This window comes from Hemiscyllium ocellatum, chromosome 32, assembly GCF_020745735.1.
Source record: "Hemiscyllium ocellatum isolate sHemOce1 chromosome 32, sHemOce1.pat.X.cur, whole genome shotgun sequence".
NCBI classification, from domain to species: domain Eukaryota; kingdom Metazoa; phylum Chordata; class Chondrichthyes; order Orectolobiformes; family Hemiscylliidae; genus Hemiscyllium; species Hemiscyllium ocellatum.
Window position 1 is genome coordinate 48,697,871 of NC_083432.1, and position 21,168 is coordinate 48,719,038.

General features: G+C 42.3%; 1 protein-coding gene across 2 annotated transcripts in view; it reads right to left on the reverse strand.

Annotated features, from left to right (window-relative positions):
* nfe2l1b (nfe2 like bZIP transcription factor 1b) overlaps nt 1–21,168 on the reverse strand; it is a 45,688-nt gene continuing 24,520 nt past the window's right edge. Inside the window, exons 2-5 of one of the 2 annotated variants that reach the window (XM_060849078.1) lie at nt 14,426–14,638; nt 8,424–8,513; nt 7,023–7,199; nt 1–6,222 (exon numbers count right to left, since the gene is read on the reverse strand). In XM_060849078.1, coding sequence (XP_060705061.1) covers nt 4,891–6,222; nt 7,023–7,199; nt 8,424–8,513; nt 14,426–14,638 — 1,812 coding nt within the window. In that variant the 3' untranslated portion in view covers nt 1–4,890. The remainder of the gene's footprint in view (nt 6,223–7,022; nt 7,200–8,423; nt 8,514–14,425; nt 14,639–21,168) is intronic. The other variant, XM_060849079.1, reaches the window with a different exon arrangement.

A 21,168-nucleotide genomic window follows, 5' to 3' on the forward strand; every position in this document is an offset into this window, starting at 1 on the left:
TGAAAATAGAATTAATTTATTGAATTTCCCTCCCCAAACAATCCTGGTTTGCTGCAAGTTTCCATGTAAAGAAAAATATACAACAGATTTGAGAGATTCCCTGCCAAGCCAAGAGAAAAAGACATTAGTTACAGGCAACATTAGATATCTGCACAAATCTGACAGGAAACTAAAACAGTTAAATAGAAGAGACTCCATCATCTATAACTTAACATAAATAAGTACAAAAACCAAAAAGACAAGAGATTACTGGTTATTCTGCAGAGGCTGGTGGTAGGAAACAATCACACACATAGCTGGGAGTACAAGGCTCCTCAGTAATCTCTTTTGAGCAAACATTGAGTAGGTGCTGTTAGAAACCTCCTCAGAACTAACCAGATGTGCAGTGTCAGCTTTAGCCATGATTTCAGTTTCTAGAAACACTGCCCCTGTTCTTTGGCAATTGACACCTGGGAACAATGGCAGACCAGTGTTGTCCCTGGGTACTGAACCTTGGAATTGTATGATCAGAGGATATGCTAATTTTAACAGACAGGTTTGACACACCTCATTACAGTTTATGACCTCTCAGCACAATTTTGAGCATTCAAAACCTTGATTGTTTCATTTTTAAGCAAGTGGGAACATGTGAAAAGGGTTAGAAACCTGCTTTAACTCCAGGCAAGTAAATGCTAGCAGTGTTTTAGAATGGAGACCAGCAGGCAGAGTGCAGCAACAATGGTTGTCATCTTGTCTGCATCTCTCCAGGTACTGAACTTGCATTTGGAATTTTGAGCTTCATTTAGCCTTTGTTTGTAAGAGTTGAGAACTTCTCCATCCACTGACTCTAATGTTCCGCTTAAAAAAAAGATTAAAACAACAAATTGTTGTCCCAAATTAAACTCACCTGCCTTATGGAAAGCCAGACACCAAACAGTCAAAAATCTGAAGGAAATTGCCTATCCTACTTCGCAACTCCTACACAGGAAAACAAATCACTGGAGAAGCTCAGCAGATCTGACAGCATCTGTGGACAGAAAGCAGAGTTAATGTTTTAAGTCCAGCGACCCTTCTTCAGAGGAAGGGTCTGAAGGGGTCACTGGACTTGAAATGTTACCTGTTTCTCTCTCCACAGAGGCTGCCAGACCTGCTGAGTTTCTCCAGCAATTTTGCTTTCTCTTTCAGATCTTCAGCATTCAAAGTTCTTCTATTTTAGCAACTCCAGTGTTATGTTGATTAAAGTCATGATGCCTTTAAAGGGGAAGCTAGAAACATTGAGGAAGAATTGAATGATATGAAGAAAGGGGGAAATGGGAGGATCTTGATACTGAGTATAAGCCCTGTTTGTACATTTTACACATTTTCCTAAAATACAGCAGGGATTTTAACCTGTGCTACTCTCAATCTTACAGTAGCCGGACAACACTGGAGACTGCAATACATCAGGCACAAACACATTATGGGTAAAGTTGAACTTCAGTCTATTATGGCATTGCCAATTCTTAATGCATATGATTCAGCTCAATTACAGCAATCCATCTCCTCTCCCAGTCAGAGCCAGTTTCCCTTGTGTGAGCTTTCTTGACAAGTCAGTCAGTCAGTCTAACTCAAAAACCCAGAGTCATAAATTGCATTCAGGCAAGGAGAAAAATGCAGTGCATGTAAATTTTAAAATAGCAACAGTAGAGGGAGCCAGACTCTGATTAAAAGGCCCCACAGCCAACTTCAGGTAAGGCTGCAACAGTTGTAAAACACCCAGTGCAACATTAGAGACAGCTCAGGATCGTCAGACACCAACACATCCCAGCTGACTCTAATCACATCCCAGCTACAGGGGCTGAAGGACTGAGCACTTGGTACACTGATCTTACTCAAGAATCAAGAGATGACTTGATATTAGCTGTAATTAAAAATGCAGTCACACTTGGTACATTCCCTGCATAAATAATATTGGTTGTGAACTTCAAATCTGTTCATTTAAGCTGTATTTTCAGACACAAATGAAGGGGAGGTTGTGCATGTTGGAAATGCTACACTGAACATGAAGTAAACTAACAAGTTAATGGAAAACTGCAGCATCACCTGACCCAAGACTGTCAGCATTTCTTGAGATCCACAGGAGATTGATATATGTTTGCAGCAGGTGGAGGATGCCATTTCTGATACTGTCTGCCTATTGTTCACAAGTTTCCCTTCTCACTGTGTACCCATTAGTCTTGGCAAAGTGAAGGAGGAGCTGAATCTTCAATTCCAGTGTTTTGGATGTTTACTGCATCATACTGATCATGCAATGCAGGGATTGTAGGGCCACAGATTATACAAATGGCTCAGTCAATAGTGGAGGTTGGGTGCATCGACTGTCAACATAGACAGTTGTGGCCAATCTGCCTGAAGATTATAGGTTTCTCTATTTGGAATATGATTAATGTGAGCTGCAGCCAAAAGCTGGTTCTTAAGAATCTCCACACTAGCCACTGTCAGTCAGAAAGGTCAGAATGCAGTGCTTATTCATAGAAACAAAGTCATCTTTAGAGGTGCAGGGTGACAGGATTCAGGTCAGAAATGCAACCAGAACATCTCAACACACTCTCACAAGCACACATCCTGCAGACTCGCAGCATCCTGTTGTTGTAAATGAATCATTTTACCCATCTCCAATTCCAATCAATAAACCATGGGAATGATCAGAGAATATGTCTCTCATTTTCTGCATTCTCTAAATCGCCATGATGTTACAACCCTGAGCTAGTTAGTTTGATAACACAGTTTATGATCAAAAGTGTAAAATGTTTTCCACCCTGCAAAGCAATAATTCCAACCTGAACTATTTTCCTTGACTAATAAATGCAGATTAAACAGCGCTCAGATTTCCAGGATAAACGTGAAAGCTCTTTGAACACCTTTCCAGTTTGTAGAGTGCCTCTTGCATTAGAGATGTAATCCATTTATTTTACCCCCTGTTAAAACAGAGGTTTTCAATGCAAATGGTGTTAGCCTTCATTCTGATCTGGCTGCAAGTGCCAGGAATTAATATGAAAGGCAATAAGTGTCCTGACCAAGCGAGTTTATAAAATCTGCACTAACCATCTGATTTCAGCTTCAGAGCTAATCTAGTCTAGACAGTTTCCCCATCCCCACTCTAAACCCAACATACTATATTTCAAAAACACGTATGACTAAAATCAAAATGGTGTGCTTCAGTCTTGCAGATCCCCATGTAGTGACTTGCTGAACGCAGCAGGACAACAGATCTTGGCTGATGAACCAGGCACAAAAAAAAACTAAAAGAAAGCAGGCAAAGATGGAAAAGGCTACGATTTAGAGGCACACACGAAGCATCAACCTTTTAATAGGTTACATAATGCACCAAGAATCCATTAAGGAAGAGTTGCACTCAATGCTTTCGATGCACAGAAATGGGGACCTGGAGACACCTAATTGCCCATTAAATCACAGCACAGAATGGAGGAAAGGGAACTGTAGAGGTTCCCTTGACAAAGATCTCCAGATTTCACTGTAACTATCTAGGGAAAACAAAGTACCGCCCCACTGCTCCTCAGAATAATTTTAAGTCATTGAGAAATATCTAGGAACCATCTCTTTTTCCACACCTTCTCCCATCTCCAACTGACACTCTCCCTCCCTCTTTCCACACAACTAGCCAGAAAATACCTGATGTTGGGAAGGAGTTGGAGGAGGGCAGTGAGAAAAAATTCATCTCACTTATGTCATACATTGAAAATCTTGAGTGGCCACATTGTTTCCTTGTTCACAGTACTCCTGCAATACCCTTTGTTCTGTTTAATAACCTGCACCATAACTGCATCACGCATTAGCAAGTAACCAACTGCTTTAAATCTCAAATCCTACTTATCAATTGCCCCATCTAATCAAGTTAAAACTGAGGCGCTGTGGAGGTCTGGGCTCTGGCTGATGGACCAAGCCCAGCAATTGCCTGGCCCCACCTCAATTCAAATTTCTTAATAGCCTCTTACAGAAAGGAATTGCAAGCATTTCCATTCAGCTGCCCCAGACTGTGGGAAGGGTAAGGCAGTTAGAGATAGGGTTAGGGGTGAAGTGCGTTTGATATAAATACGACTAAATTTGCAAGGCTCAAGTTCTGCACTTCATAGACATAGCCATTGCATGATGGCTCAAAGTGGATTTTCTCTTCAAATCATGCCAGAAATTTACCATTTAGCAAAGATTCCTGCACAGCAATGTCATGCTATGAATGGCAGGCCAGAGACTGCAAGCAGCAGTGCCTCAGCCAGAAAATGATCTCTATGCAACTGCACCTCATCCATACAACCTCTATCAGTAACCTTTCCCACCTCGATTTCAAAGCACGTGCAGCCATGTTATTTTGAAGTTGTCTTAAAGCTGTTTGATGAAAAGTGCCTGTGAACAAACTCCCTTATTCAAGTAACAACTGAACTCAGTTTCTAGTTTGTGTTTGTAAACTGTGTGGAGCAAAGAGGCTTTTTCTAAAAAAAAAATCCTTATTGATTTTGCCAAGCAGTTTGTTACCCACAGCCAGGGTGTCTCAATCAGAGAGACAGCTGCTAAATCTCAAACTCTTCCACCCCTCCCTCGAACCAGACACACACCGATCCATCGCAATAGGGTCACAGCTGGAGTGGAGACACACTTGTTGATTCTCAAGCTGTGGTCAAAAAGCAAACTACCAACTCAATCCATTAAGCCCTGTCACTGACCCTCCTGGGATACCGTTCCATCCTAACTGACCTGCAGGTGTCAGATTTGCAAGATATTTTCAAATACAAGAAGGTGCGAATTGTCAGGTGTCTATTTGTAAAAGTCAGCAGCAGCTTTCTGGAGGCGCTGCCTCTCGCTGAGTTCCTTTCTCTAGTTCAGTTCAAAGCCAGACACCAGGGCTGGCTATAGATTTCATTTCTTCTTATTGTTTTTCTTCTTATCTGATCTTCCTTGCTGAGCAATCAGGGCCCGAGGCATGATGAGCACACTGCCATCATTAGTGTATTGCAGGGAGTATTGGCTGGGGCAGTACGGCCTTCCCTCCTCGTCCCGCAGCCGGCCAAACACCTGCTGGTAAAGCTCCTGCAGTTTCTGCTTCATCTGCCGTAAGGACTTGACAAACTCCACCTTCTCCTTCAGCAGCCTGGCCTTCTGCTTCTTCAGGTGATCCACATCGTGGTCCAGGTTCAGGATAGTGTCCAGCTTCCTCTTGCGGCAGTTCTGAGCCGCCAGTTTGTTTTTCCCACGGCGCCGGATATCACGGATAAGGGTCAGCTGGGCATCAGTGAGCTGGTACTTGGATAGAAGCTCATTAAACTCGTCAACAGGCAAGTTGATGATTTTGTCATTGGAGAATGGGATCTTCAGTGCCCTAGCCCTCCGCTCATCGCGGCCCATATGTATATCCACGTGATTGGAACGTGTTTCCTTTATTGGCGCTTTCTTTCCAGGGCCAGGGTGATACTGTTGACTGGAGACGGATGGTCCAGCTGGTAGGTTATAGGTGTGGTTGTGGTTGACTTGATCCAAGCAAGGCAGGGAGTGGAAACAGTTGGGATTCTGGTAACTCATTCGGCAGAACTTGCTGTATTCTGGTTGATAACCTCCCACAGCACCCTCTCTTTCAGGTTGTTCAGAATCTGCAGTTTCTGAATCAGTGCTATATCCAACAGCCCCTTCCTGGTAAAATGAGGAGGAGGAAGAGGAGGAGGAGGAGGAAGAGGATGAGGAGGTGGTTGAGGATTCAGAGCTGCTTGGAGATACAGGGCTGTGACTTGAATCAAGAGAGAGGCCAGAATCAGAGTCCAGCTCCTCCTCAATCTGAGAGGCCTCCATTGGACCAAATCCTTCTTCCATGGCCAGGTCCATAAAGCTGATCTCATCCAGCATTGCCTCATCCAGCAGGCCAGACAGAGGGTCCGGGAAGCTGCAGCCAGAAGTCTCATTGCTGGTTCCATTAATCCGAGGGGGGAAGAACAACCCTGTGAAATTGGTGGAACCAAAGGTGGCATCAAAGCTGGTGGAGTTGGTGGCTGCCAGTTGTTGGAGGCTGGGACCACCATTCACAGAAGGGTTCTCCAAGTGTGAATTGAAGAAGGGAGGGAAATCCTGGCCACAAGGCGGCAAGGTGGCATTGTGCAGACTCACATCTTGATTGATGGGTGCGACTGGAGTTTGGTTATAGTTTGTGGGCACATCAGCACTGCTGCTGCCAGAGTCATTACTGTTGGTCACCTCCATGTCCTGCAAAGGAGGATCAAAAGTGGTTTTAAAAAGTTGGCTATATACTTATAGTACTTACACAGGTAATGAGCACAAACTCCAGAATCTATTATCATGCCTGTATCAGCTGTACTCAACTTCTGATGGCCAATGGTAAAGTAGTTGATATAAGCACGTGTACTGGTGAAGAACAAACTCAGACATTTGTTCTTTTGATTTCCTTTGCTTAGTCCTAGTGGAAGCATTCAACTTTAATCCAGAAACTCCCCTGATGAAGAGGTTCCATCAAAACATACTGCAGTAAATCCAACAATGCAAGTGTAACTATCCTCTCTACCATGCATTAGTATAGTTCCATGAGCATTTGTGAGCCCTCCAATACCTGGCCCAAATCCGGTCTGTACAAGCCAAGATCACAAATGCTGACAGGCTGAGACACCATTAGTTTTAAGCTTTAATTGGCCTCATGCAACACATATGCACGATGATTAGACATCAGTCAAGCAGCAACTCCCTGGACCAAGGGGCACAGAGACCAATGTTCACTCTTCATTTGCATTAGCCAACTTCGAATAGATATTGCTGGCTGTGCCTCACATGGTTGCATATTTTACCCACAAAGCCCAAGCAGTTCATTGTGTACACTGCCTTAGGCAAACAGGCAGCACGTGGAGAGAGTAGGAACTGAACTGAGCTTTCTGCACCAGACAGAAGTGATAGACAATTAGGAAAACCCATCCTCAACACCAACCCGATGCACCTGTCCCAGCACATGCTGATGCAGAGTAAACAACCGTGCACACAGTTCCGAACATGCTCACCTGTAGTTCCATGAGGGACAGAAGATCCTGCCACTGTTGTTCTAAGTCTAAAGGAGTCTCGGGCCTCAAAAGAGGTGGAAGGAGGGTCATCTGTGAGCCTGCAGTCAGACTGTCGCTGGTGCTGGGCAGAGCATTGTCGAGAGCTTCATTCAGCACTGAGGACACTGCTGCTGGAAACTGATAAAAGACATGAAATTTAGTCTTTGTGCTGTGCCCTGTCATTGTAGCTCAGGATGTTCTTATGTAGAATGCTTATAAATGTGTACAACACTTGCCTCAATGGGAGATTCTAGGTTGGAAAGCATTAGTTACTTTCCTCAAGTATTTATTGCATTCACCACAGTAACAACGATCTGCTCCGCATCTCCCAAGCTCAGGTTTAGGACCATAGCAAGCTTAGCATCATGTAACATCAAAGAATCCTACTCTGGCTATGTAACAGAGTCTATTGCAAGGATTAAAACTACGCTTTGCTTGATAGTATTAACAATGATGTTCACAGTGAGCGCTCATCTGAAAGATGCGGTGTTATAGTGCCCAACTAGATGGGGGCACTAACACCATCTTTATCATGGTCTTAGATGAAGCACATCAGTGGACCCAAGTAAAACATACAAACACACAACACAAGATTCCAGGGATTTTGGCTCCATTGTCTGAACTGGAAATTATCTGTTCATCACTGGCAAGCCCCTGGTGCCTGTTCTCATTTTGCTCCAACTAGCCAGTGCTCCCTTTGATGGGGAAAGCATCCCTCACTACCATGCTCACACAGTAGTGTTCTGGATTTAACATTCTCAATGTTTGCCTTGGCAGTTACTGGAGATGCCACCTGATGCCAATTAACATCAAGGTTTTCTTCAGATTTTCCTCACTAATCAACCGGCTGATGCCTCAGCCCTGTTTGTGTCTGTTGGCACTTTCCAACCACCAATCCCTGGTCTTAATCATAGACAGGAGAATGCTATATTCCCCAATCCTACATCCCTACTCCTCAACCAAAAGCAGCTCTTCCTCATCATCTGCCCTTTAGCCCTAACATCACTCCCTTAATCATCTGATTTTTGAGTAACAATCCTAATTTGCAAATCCCTATTCCATCCAAAGACCATACACAACTTTAATGAGGAGTTCTACCCTTGGAGAGGGCAGCTTTATTGCTGCCGCCAGGTATCTATTTCATAAAATGTCAAAAACCAGGGAGACCATTTACCCTGTTGGAGCATTTGAGACACACTGGTATATGGGTCTAGTTTAAATCCCTATTCCTGAGATGCTGCCTGGCCTGCTGTGCTTTGACCAGCAACACATTTTCAGCTGTGATCTCCAGCATCTGCAGACCTCATTTTTTACTCCAGTTTAAATCCGAAAAAATGACATTACCATAATTCACTCACTCACCTCGGAATCCTCCCCGAATGAGAATGTTTCATCCAGAAGCCTCAAGCATTCCTCAAAGGAAGGTGCAGTCTGCTCCGCCGCGTCTGCCACCTGACGTGATAAAAAAATGCCAGATCTGATCAGCTTTAGTCAACACAGGGATCAATACTGCCTCCCAATATCAGATCAAGCACACAAAGCTGAAATAAAAAGGGCCCAGAAATAGTTATGAAAACCACATGGTCAAATTATCAGCTGTAAAGCTAATTTTAATAATAGCTTTGAGACATCGAGTTAAACTTATCAAAATATAGTTAAATGAATGGAGCAATGTTGGAAATATCAGTCTGACTGGCTTCCTTACTAAAGGAAGCTTCCTTAAAATTACATAAAACTGCTGGGCAAAAATAAGCCTGCTAGATATTGGATGAGAAACAGAGAAAAAAGGAAAAAAAAAGAGTTGAGGTAATGACTGGGAGGCTTAATGTTCGGGAGCCTCAATTTTTCCACCATATTTAAAAATTTGGATGAGAACTTCCCCAAGTTGGATGACAATATTGGATTAGTGTGGGGGTACACAGGAACAGAAAAATTGCAAAGCATACCTGCAATTTAACGGAATGAACAAACCTACGTAAGACGCAAAGTTTAATGCTGACAAAAGTTAAAGCATTAAACCCTTTGAGGGGTTTGGAACCAGGCAAGGGGAGACCGTAGTCCAGCATGTTCTGAGGGGCTGAATGGCCCATTACTGCACTGAAAAAGTTATGGAAATGAGAAATCATCCACTAAGAATGAAAGAAAAATAAACTGGGGAATTGTATAAATAATGAGAAGCTAACAATTGTCAAGCAGTTTTCTGAAAATCTTGCATCATTCATGTGAATAACTACTTTGCACTATTTCCAAACCTCAGATCCAGCAAATTCAAAGTCTCACTCCAAACAAATAAAAGCATTCCTCAATCTTGTTCTCTAAGGGCATGGATATCCTCTTTCCTGGACTGCAAAAGGCTACTTTGCCGACGGAAGCCTCACTGGATCCGTAACATTAACTCTGTTTCGTTCTGTAGATGCTGCTACACCCGAGTTTCTCCAGCATTTTGTTTGAGAGAGTTATGTAAAATGTTACATCAATGTTAGGAAAATAGGCAACCGAATCAACGAAAGATAAAGGTCAGAATAGTGCAATGGGCACGGCAATAGACTAGCAACAAACTAAGGCAGTTTAGTTTTGTGCATTTTTGCAACTTTTGAAATAGTTATTGCTATTCATTTTGGCATCATGTATTTTTTTAAAACAAACTTCATGTACGACAAAAATGTGCCCACATTCAGCTACATTCCCATTACGTCAGAATCCAGCTCATTCAAATCCATGTCCAAATGCAACACAAATACTAAACAATGTATACCTTCAGAGGGCAAATATCAATCCATATCAGTTAATATCCTTTACAAGAGGAGAATTCTAAAGTTCTGCTTTATGAAGTCAGTGTAGTTCCCAATTTCACTCAAAAGGTCTGTATATAACCTACATTCCCTTGCCTTGTACTCCCAACTTACAGAAATACTGTCTCTCCATCCTGCTCCTGACATATTTAAACCTTTATCCATTCACACCCTAGCCTTCTAAACTCCAGCAAATACAAGTCCAGCATGCATCATCACTCATTACAATGTAATCTTTGGAGCCCAGGTATCATGCTGGTAAACCAGCACCACATTCCCTTCAAGTCAATAACTTTAAAAGGTATTCCTTAAAGAGGATTGGTTCGCTACAAAAAACAAAACAGTCAGGATTAACTGGATGCTTTTTGGTTCTCGAGCTGCAAGCAGTGGACGTGGATCAGAGTTGGGAGCCTCAATGATGTACAAATTATATCAACAACTTGGATAAAGAAACAATGCATACGATAGCTATATTTGCCAATGGCACCAAGATAAAAGTTTGCAAGTATGCAAAACACTGGCAGATGGAGTAAAGGGTTTGAAAAATGTGTACTTTGCCACTTTGGCAGAAAGAATAGATGCCGGTTTGTGCTCTCTCCAGTGAGTGTTACGTTCTAAATTCTGATGTAAACATTTTCCTTTCCTGTTCTGGATTATACAGCACGAATCAACAAAAGATCTACAACTTTCATCAATGTCATTCAGTTCTGCCCATTAGGGCAGGCAAATAGCTGTAGAGTTTTGCAAATTTACAGAACGAATGATTTTAAAAATTTGTATTGTGGGTACAGAGGTAAGATATATTCAAATAGCTGGATGAATGATACCACAGTTCCTACCTAAACAGCCACACAATCGATCCTCAAACAGCTTAAACACTACTGCTTCCCAGACAATAGCTATCTCAAGTAAAACTAGGTAGGAGCAACCTGACCAGTCAGTCCTTTCCTTTGTAAGGAGCGGCAGTAGGCCATTCTGCCCATCAGGTCTGTTCTGCTATTCAATGACATCATAGCTGATCAGATAATCCTCAACTTCAGTGTCTTGACCTCACCCGATAACCCCTAATTTCCTTATAAAAATCTCTACATCAGCCCTGAACATACTTAACAGCCCAGTCCTGCAGTGTTCTGCTGCAAAGAATTCCACAGGGTCTGGCATTCCCACCCACTTGACTTTCCACCAGTTTTTGTGTCATCCACAAACCTGACAATAACACACTCACTTCTGCATCCGAGGCACTTTCACACTGAGTAATTGTGGACTGACCAGAGGCAGAACATGCATTACAGGTTACATCCTGACAATATCCCCTTACCCTAACTCGCTGTTCTCTATTTGCTAGCCAAATTATTAAAAACTTTTACTTTCCATTTTTGTATTACTTGCTCGTTTACCTTCCATTTCTATTTTCTTAGGCATCTTCTGTGGATTTTAAAACTCTTATTCCTTTGGCTTACCACTAACTTTTGCCATATTCAATACTACTTCTTTAAAGTTGATGTTGTCCTTAACTCCCTCAGTTAATTATGGTTAGTTTGTCCTCACTGGGACACATTTTCTCCTAAGTCATGAACTATTTTCTTAAATATCTGCCATTGTTCATTAACCACCTTTTCTGATAAAACTCTTTTAGCAGTCTAACAAATTTAGATTAAACTTAGAAGGCTTATGGAATACTGCACAGTCTGTGAAGGACGAACATGGATGGAATTTCAGTTAGCACTTTGCCACAGGCCTTTTAGGAACTCCCTTTTACTTTGGCTTGACAGAAAGAAGCCAAATGCAAAGAAATTGTTGCCCAAAATTTCCTGGACATGTTCTGATTATTCTATTTTAACTCTCCCAGCCTTTGGGAAAGCTGGAATGCAGATTAAAAGGAAGCTTTCAAAATTCACATTTTACTCAGATGGCAAGAATATTGAGATTAGGTGGTTGTTAAATGTGTTAGCAGGTCCCTACATCTGGCCAGTCATGCTACCTAGAGACTATGAACTGCAACTGGTGGGATCTGCAACTCAATGCTGACCACAAAGTAACAAAACCAAAAAAAATGCAACTACTGGTAGTGGATTATTGTGTCATAGAGATGTACAGCACAGAAACAGACCATTCAGTCCAACCCGTCCATGCCAACCAGATATCCCAACCCAATCTAGTCCCACCTGCCAGCAACCAGCCCATATCCCTCCAAACCCTTCCAATTCATATACCCATCCAAATGCCCCTTAAATGTTGTAATTGTACCAGCCTCCACCACATCCTCTGGCAGCTCATTCCATACACGTACCACTGTGTGGAAAAAGTTGCCCCGTAGTTGTCTCATATCTTTCCCCTCGCACCCTAAATCTATGCCCTCTAGTTCTGGATTCCCTCACCCCAGGGAAAAGACTCGGTCTATTTATCCTATCCATGCCTCTCATGATTTTATAAACCTCTACAAGGTCACCCCAAGGAAAACAGCCCCAGCCTATTCAACCTCTTCCTATAGCTCAAATCCTCCAAATCTGGCAACATCCTTGTATATCTTTTCTGAATCCTTTCAAGTTTCACAACATCTTTCTGATAGGAAAGAGACCAGAACTGCACGCAATATTCCAATGGTGGCCTAACCAATGTCCTGTACAGCCGCAACATGACCTCCCAACTCCTGTACTCAATACTCTGACCAACAAAGGAAAGCATACCAAACGCCTTCACTATCCTATCCACCTATGACTCCACTTTCAAGGAGTGATGAACTTGCACTCCAAGGTCTCTTTGTTCAGCAACACTTCTTGGGACCTTACCATTAAGTGTATAAGTCCTGCTAAGATTTGCTTTCCCAAAATGCAGCACCTCGCATTTATCTGAACTAAACTCCACCTGCCACTTCTCAGCCCATTAGTCCATTTGATCAAGATGCTGTTGCAATCTGAGGTAACCTTCTTCGCTGTCCACTACATCTCCAATTTTGGTGTCACCTGCAAACTTATTAACTATACCTCTTAAGCTCACATCCAAATCATTTATATAAATGTTGTAAAGTAGTGCACCCAGCACCGATCCTTGTGGCACTCCACTGGTCACTGGCCTCCAGTCTGAAAAACAACCCTCCACCACCACCCTGTCTTCTACCTTTGAGCCAGTTCTGTATCCAAATGGCTAGTCCTCCCTGTATTCCATGAGATCTAACCTTGCTAATCAGTCTCCCATGGGGAACCTTGTCGAACACCTTACTGAAGCCCATATAGATCACACCCACCACTCTGCCATCCATCCTCTTTGTTACTTCAAAAAAACTTAAATCAAGTTTGAGAGACATGATTTCCCACGATCAAAGCAGTATTGACTGTCCCTAATCAGTCCTTGCCTTTCCAAATACATGTACATCCTGTCCCTCAGGATTCCCTCCAACAATTTGCCCAACACAGATGTCAGGCTCACTGGTCTATAGTTCCCTGGCTTAGTCCTTACTAGCCTACTTAAACAGTGGCACCACGTTAGCAAACTTCCAGTCTTCTGGCACCTCATCTGTGACTATCGATGATACAAATATCTCAGTAAGAGGCCCAGCAGTTACTTTCCTAGCTTCCCACAAAGATCTAGGGTACACCTGATCAGGCCCTGGGAATTTATCCACTTGTGTTTCAAGACATCCAGCACTTCCTCCTCAGTAATATGAACATTTTTCAAGATGTCACCATCTATTTCCCTACATTCTGTACCTTCCATGACCTTTTCCACAGTAAACACTAATGCAAAATACGCGTTTATATCTTCCCCCATCTCCTGCAGCTCCATACAAAGGCAGCCTTGCCTAGTTACCCTCTCCCTAGTTACCCTCTTGTCCTTAATGTATTTGCAATAACCCTTTGGATTGTCCTTAGCTCTATTTGCCTAAGCTATGTCCCCTTTTTGCCCTCCTGAATTCTCTCAAATATACTCCTACTGCCTTCATACTCTAAGGATTCACTTGATCTATCCTGTCTATACCTGACATATGCTTCTTCCTTTTCCTTAACCAAACCCTCAATTTCTTTAGTCATCCAGCATTCCATATACCGCAATACTTGAGTTACATATAGACTCGAGAAGCTGGGATCATTCTCTTTAAGGTCACATTTGATATAGGTATACAAAATGTTGCGGCTTTGTACAAAGTTTCTATCAGCACAAAGGTCAGGAAATACGATGCAGATTTAAGATAATTGGTAACAGAACCTCAAGGAAAATTAGAAGAAACCTTATTTTAAAAAAAGTACATAAAACACATTCTGGATTGTTATAAAAGTGAAAGCAAATAAAACTAACTTTCAAAAAAAATTTCGATAAAATTCTTAACTTGGGAAAACATTTCAGGTCTATAAGGAAAAAGTAGGGAAATGGCACCAACTGAATAACTCTTTCAAAGTGCTGGCCTAGGCACAGTAGACTGAATAGGCAAAAGTGAGGACTGCAGATGTTGGAAACCTGAGTCTGCCACAGTGGACTGAATGCCCACCTTGGGCTGCATGATTGCATGAACATCCATGATTAGATAGCAGGCTATTGAGGAGGGTAAACTATCAATCCTGAACTACAAGCCAGTACCTGATTGGGAACATGTTCTCCTGTCTCCCCATCCACTTGAACAGTCCCATGCAGCAATCCACTGCTCTCATTTCTGACTTCCTCTTCATTCTTCTGGCTCGGCTCTTCGTCTTCTTGCTCATTTTCCTTTTGTCTGTAATTGTAGTCGAAAACCTCTCTCCCAGCGCCCAGATCTATGTCCTGCCTCCACAGGATATCAATCAGATCAATGTCCTAGAACCAGAGAATTCCAATAACTCCATCTGTAGCCAATGTTTATTTCAACAACAAAACAAGATGTGTTCATAGTAAAATAACCAGCCTCATAAGAGCAAGGTGGAAATGTTTCAATTCTCACTCGCAAGCACCAAACTTTATAGTGTATGTAGGAATAAGAGGTGGTTATTCAGCCCATCAAACCCATCCACCATTCAGTTTGATCATGGCTGATCTGTTTAGCAGTTATCTCTATCCCCACTGGTTCAGAGACCCTGAGTATTGTTGATCTAACAAAAATCAATCAATTGCAGTTTTGAAATTTTCTACTCCCCCGCCACCCCCCCCAAACAGCTTTAGAGAAAAGTGTTTCAGGACTCCATTACCTTTTATGTGAAGTACTCATTGACATCACTCTCAAATAACATGGCTGAAATTTAATGGTCTGTTTGGCCCTCATTCTGAACTCATCTCACGTAGTTTCTATCTATTCCATCCACTCCCTGAACATTTAGTAAGATCATCCCATATTTTTCACATTCAATAAGAAACAAGCCGAGGTTATGCAACTTCTCTTTTTAACATACTGCAGCAATTACCCACTGGAATAAATAGATTTTCATTTGCTAACTTAGGAATGTGTATACCTCTTATTCTAACGTTAGTGTTTCAGCCACCTCCATTCACTGACCTGCAAGCTCTCCAATTTTCAGAATTCAGCATTGTTTTATCGGTGTGGACTAAAGGGCAAAAGAGATTGGCAGCCTGGGGACACTTTTCTACACTAACAACTAACACTAGAAAAACATTGTAGCGTATTCTTTCAGCCAGAGAATGGATGACAGTTTAATACAGTTAGTACTGACACGTTGTGAAATTGTATTTTGACCATGAAAGCCACTATCTTTTAAATTAAAACTACAGATGATAATGTCTTGTCCCCTACCCAGTCTGATTCCAGTCATACACTACCACTTGGTTCTTAAAGCACTTTGTTCACCACAGATAGACACTAAATACTGCATGGCCAGAAGCAAAGGAAAACAAGGAGGATGCTGGCAATCAGAAACAGACATCATTTTGGAAATTCTCAACAGAGAGAAACAGATTTAATGTTTTGGTCAATAACGCATTAACAAAAGAAATGACCAAAACCTTCAGTTGGTTTCTTCCTTGTGATGGCACCTGGCCTGAGAATTTAGTCATTTGTATGTTACTACCTTGCTGCTCATGACAGCAACAAAGCAAACAAAAAGCTACAATGCACCTCTGTCCAGCTGTAAGTAATAAGGACCTGAAATTTATAAAGCCATTTGAAAGGGAGAGAGGCATAGGAAGCCGAGAAAAGGGGAGGTGTTGTTTCTTATTCAGAAGATTTTCCCACTGCTCTAACTTATTTTACTGAAGAACATTTCTGGATCAGCTCCTAACTCAGTCACAGACCCACTCATTCCAAATAAGATTGAGAGAGCAAACAGATAGCAGGTCTACAGCAACATTTCTCCAAAGAAAGGGAAGGCCACAAGAAACAATTCCTGTTGACATGACCATATTTGAGCAAGTTTGAAACCAATTACTGTTTACCATTTGAAATTCTGGACAGGAGCTTAGAATGTATTACGGGCAGAAACTGGAGATTAGATATATTGGATAAAGGCTCCAGTCAGGCACTGCCTAGCAGTAACGTTCGATTCACTTCCAATTCCCCTCCCTTCTGCCCACGTCACAGAGTGGTACCACATCAATTTACATACAGTAGCAGTCAGCTGTAGCAAGAACAGTTTCTTCACTATATCAGTCTCAAGCTGCAAGACAAGTTTGATAAGCTGTAACGTGCATATACACTTCTCAAAAGATGCTGTGAGTGCTTCTTTCTATTAAAGCTCCATTTGGCAGTCAAATGGAGCATTGGAAAGATGCACCTAGGGCAGAGATGGCAGAGGGAGGGGAGGAGAGGAAGAGGCAAGAGGAAAACAAATCTGAATATCAAATTGCTTGCTCTCAGAATGTAGTCTTAAGGTTTCTGCAAAACATCTGACTGTTTTCTGCTCAAAAGCATTATATAAATGCAAGTTGTTACTGTATTCTCGGGTGTGCAGTTTTGTTGAGTGGCTGTTTGATGGTCTGCTTGACCCACCTGTCCCTTTAAAGGCACGCCCAGCTGTCCCTATTGGAAAGGACTCAGCAGATAAAGCCAGGTCATTGCAGCGGATTTAAACTGCACGCAATCACAGCTATAACATTTCTACAACAAACTAGGATTTCAGTTTCAAATGTAAAGTGAAGTAGATTATCATTGTCACGACCCAGTAGACGCCAATGAATTCAGAGCGATTCAGTTTATCATTAAATATCAGGCCTTGAAACCAGCTTAATAGAAGGAAGGATGACTGCTTTAAACAGGCAGCCACTGCAGCCTATTGGTCTCAGTCACAGGCTCGGCTGATTAGTGGCCTCAGCCCAGTCTGGAGGTGGACAGATGACATTTAATTAAACTTCGAAGCATGGTCACTTCAGAGAAAAATGGCTTCTTAAACCAGCAGACTGCTTAGATCAAGGTGACCCCTGAAAACCAGTGGAGACTTTAAAATGGTCGGACTAAAACACTACAATGGTGAAATTAATCTTACACTTTTCTTTTTAAATTACAAAGTAGTTTGAAAGATTGTAGCAATAAAATTTTAAAATGCAGCTCACACAAACAGCTCCCGATGATCCCTGCTACCTTGTACGACAAGGGCTACGGGCATAATGTTTTAATTTTTAAGTACCCGTTTCATCTTCAGTGCTTCCTTCTGTCCTCATGGATAATGGGTCATAGCTATTTTTGACTTTACATAAGCTGTGTGCTATTCTGGCAGCCAGCGTATTGCAGAACGCTGCAATGGGTTAGGCTGCTGGTAATCCCTTGGCACTCCAAGAGTGAGGAGCAGGGAGAGCAGTCTGTCTAGACTGGCCCAATTATGTTGCAGGGAGTCACATGGTAAGTAGACAATCCTTATCTATCTACCAATGTCTCAGTTATCATCCAGTATAAATTACTGTCCACATTAATTCTTATAAAGGCCCACACCCATTCTCAAAGGATGAGAATTTGAGTGAAACCTAAAGAGGGGGAATTACACTGAGCTAAAAGACCAATGCAACTAGATTAGATTACTTAGTGTGGAAACAGGCCCTTCAGCCAAACAAGTCCACACCGACCCTCCGAAGAGCAACCCATCCAAACCCATTCCCCTACATTTAACCCTTCACCTCACACTATGAGCAATTTAGCACGGCCAATTCACCTTTTTTGGACTGTGGGAGGAAACCGGAGCACCCGGAGGAAACCCAAGCAGACACGGGGAGAACGTGCAAACTCCACCCAGACAGTTGCCCAAGGTGGGAACTGAACCCGAGTCACTGGCCCTGTGAGGTAGCAGTGTGAACCACTGTGCCACTCTTCCTGTTTTTATTCTATCCTCACTCCTAAACCATTTCCATTTTTGTGAATATTTCTGCTTATCACCTTGCTGGTCCTCCTTTTGTAAGGAAGTTCACACCTTATCAAGATTTCCACTCCAACCAAATAAAATTTGATGTTAAGAGTTGGGTCAACTGAATAGCTCATAGAATCGCACAGTGCAGAGAGGGCCCTTTAATCCATCGAGTCTGCCCTGACAAAAGCTACTCAACCTACACTCGTTCCATTTTGGTCAGAAAGGGGCAGAACTGTCTCCAAACAATTTTACAGACATTATACTAAAAGTTTTATTTGTGAACGTAACCAGGAAATCATATTTGCTTATTCTTTAATAGGATGTGGGTGTCACTGGCAAAACCAACATTTATTGCCCAATCCCAGCTCTCCTTGGAAGACTGAGAAAAAATGAGGTACAAAGGTAAACTGGCCAAAAATATAAAGGAGGATAGTAAAAGCTTTTTTAGGTATGTGAAAGGAAAAAAAAAGGTGAATAAAATTGGGTGAATATATTACAGAGAACAAAAATGGAAGAGTTGAATTGGTACTTCAGATCTGCATTCACTGGGGAAGACACAAGCAATCTCCCACAGGTAACAGTGGCTGAAGGACCTGAACTGACAGGAATTTATATTTGCCAGGAAATGGTGTTGGAGACACTGTTAGGTCTGAAGGCTGATAAGTCCCCGGGACCTGACAGTCTACATCCCAGGGTACTGAAGGAGGTAGCTCTAGAAATCGTGGATGCATTGGTGATCATTTTCCAATGTTCTATAGATTCAGGATCAGTTCCTGCGCCCTGGAGGGTGGCTAATGTTGTCCTACTTTTAAAGGAGAAAGGGAGAAAGCAGGGAATTATAGATCAGTTAGTCTGACCTCAGTGGTGGGAAAGATGCTGGAGTCAATTATAAAGGATGAAAATTACATCTGGATAGCAGTAACAGGATAGGTCAGAGTCAGCATGGATTTATGAAGGGGAAATCATGCTTGACTAATCTTCTGGAATTTTTTTGAGGATGTAATGCTGAAGATTGACAAGGGAGATCCAGTGGATGTAGTGTACCTGGACTTTCAGAAAGCCTTTGATAAAGTCCCACATAGGAGGTTAGTGAGCAAAATTAGGGCGCATGGTATTGGGGGCAAAATACGGACTTGGATTGAAAGTTGGTTGGCTGATGGGAAACAAAGTAGTGATAAACTGCTCCCTTTCAGAATGGCAGGCAGTGACCAGTGGAGTACCGCAGGGATCAGTGCTGGGACCGCAGCTTTTTACAATATATATTAATGATATAGATGATGGCATTAAAAGTAATATTAGCAAATTTGCTGATACAAAGCTGGGTGGCAGGGTGAAATGTGGAGGAGGATGTTAGGAAATTACATGGTGACCTGGACAGGCTAGGGCGAGTGGACAGATGCATGGCAGATGCAGTTTAATGTGGATAAATGTGTGGTAATCCACTTTGGTGGCAAGAACAGGAAGGTAGATTACTACCTAAATGGAGTCAAGTTAGGTAAAGGGGCAGTACGAGATCTAGGTGTTCTTGTACATCAGTCAATGAAAGCAAGCATGTAGGTACAAGCAGGCAGTGAACAAAGCTAATAGCATGCTGGCCTTCATAACAAGAGGAATTGAGTATAGAAGCAAAGAGGTCCTTCTGCAGCTGTACAGGGCCCTGGTGAGACCACACCTGGAATATCGTGTGCAGTTTTGGTCTCCAAATTTGAGAAAAGACATTCTGGCTATTGAGGGAGTGCAGCATAGGTTCAAGAGGTCAATTCCTGGAATGGTGGGACTATCTTACGTTGAAAGATTGGAGTGACTGGGCTTGTATACCCTTGGGTTTAGAAGGCTGAGAGGGGACCTGATTGAGACGTATAAGATTATTAAAAGATTGGACACTCTGGAGGCAGGAAGCATATTTCCGCTGATGGATGAGTCCCGAACCAGAGGACAGTTTAAAAAGTATGGGGTAGGCCATTTACAACAGAGTTGAGGAGAAACTACTTCACCCAGAGAGTGATGAGTGTATGGAATGCTCTGCCCCAGAAGGCTGTGGAGGTCAAGTCTCTGGATACTTTCAAGAAAGAGTTGGATACAGCTCTTAAGGATAGTGGAATCAAGGGTTATGGGGATAAGGCAAGAACAGGATACTGATTGAGGATGATCAGCCATGATCATAATGAATGGTAGTGCTGTTTCGAAGGGCAGAATGGCCTACTCCTGCACCTATTGTCCATTGACTGGCACCCCAGGTCACAATTTCAGTGGGCAATTAAGAGTCAGCCACATTGATGTCCCCTGGCCAGACCAGGCAGATTTACTTTCCTAAAGGAGAACTCGCAACTAGATGTCTTTTCCTCAAAGTCAATAATGGTTCCATTGTCTCTATTAGACTAGCTTTTAAGTCCAGATTTCATTGAATTCAAATTTCACCATCTGCCATGGTGGGACTTAAATGCATGATCTCAAACATCAGCCAGGGCGCTTGGGATTATAAATCTAGTGACATTACCATTATGCCACCAACTACCCTCTGAACCTTACCAGACACTGGAGGCTACACATTTTGAAATGAAGGGGAAAAACAACTGATGAAAGAAAAATAAAGAGGGAAAGAATAGGTTGGCATCTTTTTGGGAGGAAATAATAAAGATACCATTACTACTGTATTAACTCCACACTGGAAAATTTTGCAAGTCAGCATAAGAAACTAGTCTGATCAGAGACTAAACAAAATTAGTTCCCATTCTACAGAACTACTACTTCCGTTACTACATGTATTTGATGAACTGAAATGGAGTCAATGAAGGCTCTAGTGGCATGGTGGTAGTGTCTTTATCTCTGAACAGAAGACCTGTTTCATGTTCCAACTGCTCCATAAGTGTGTCATTATATGTCTGAACAGGTTGGTTAAAAAAATCTGAACAGAAATTGACAATCGTTTCGTAATACATGTTAGAATCAACAGAATCTGTCATGTTAAGGGATCTGGGACACTGAAGTAACCTTGCCATGTCACAGAGCTGCACATCACTGAGTATAAGTAGCACAGTGTGGATAGAATTAGAACAGGCTAGAATG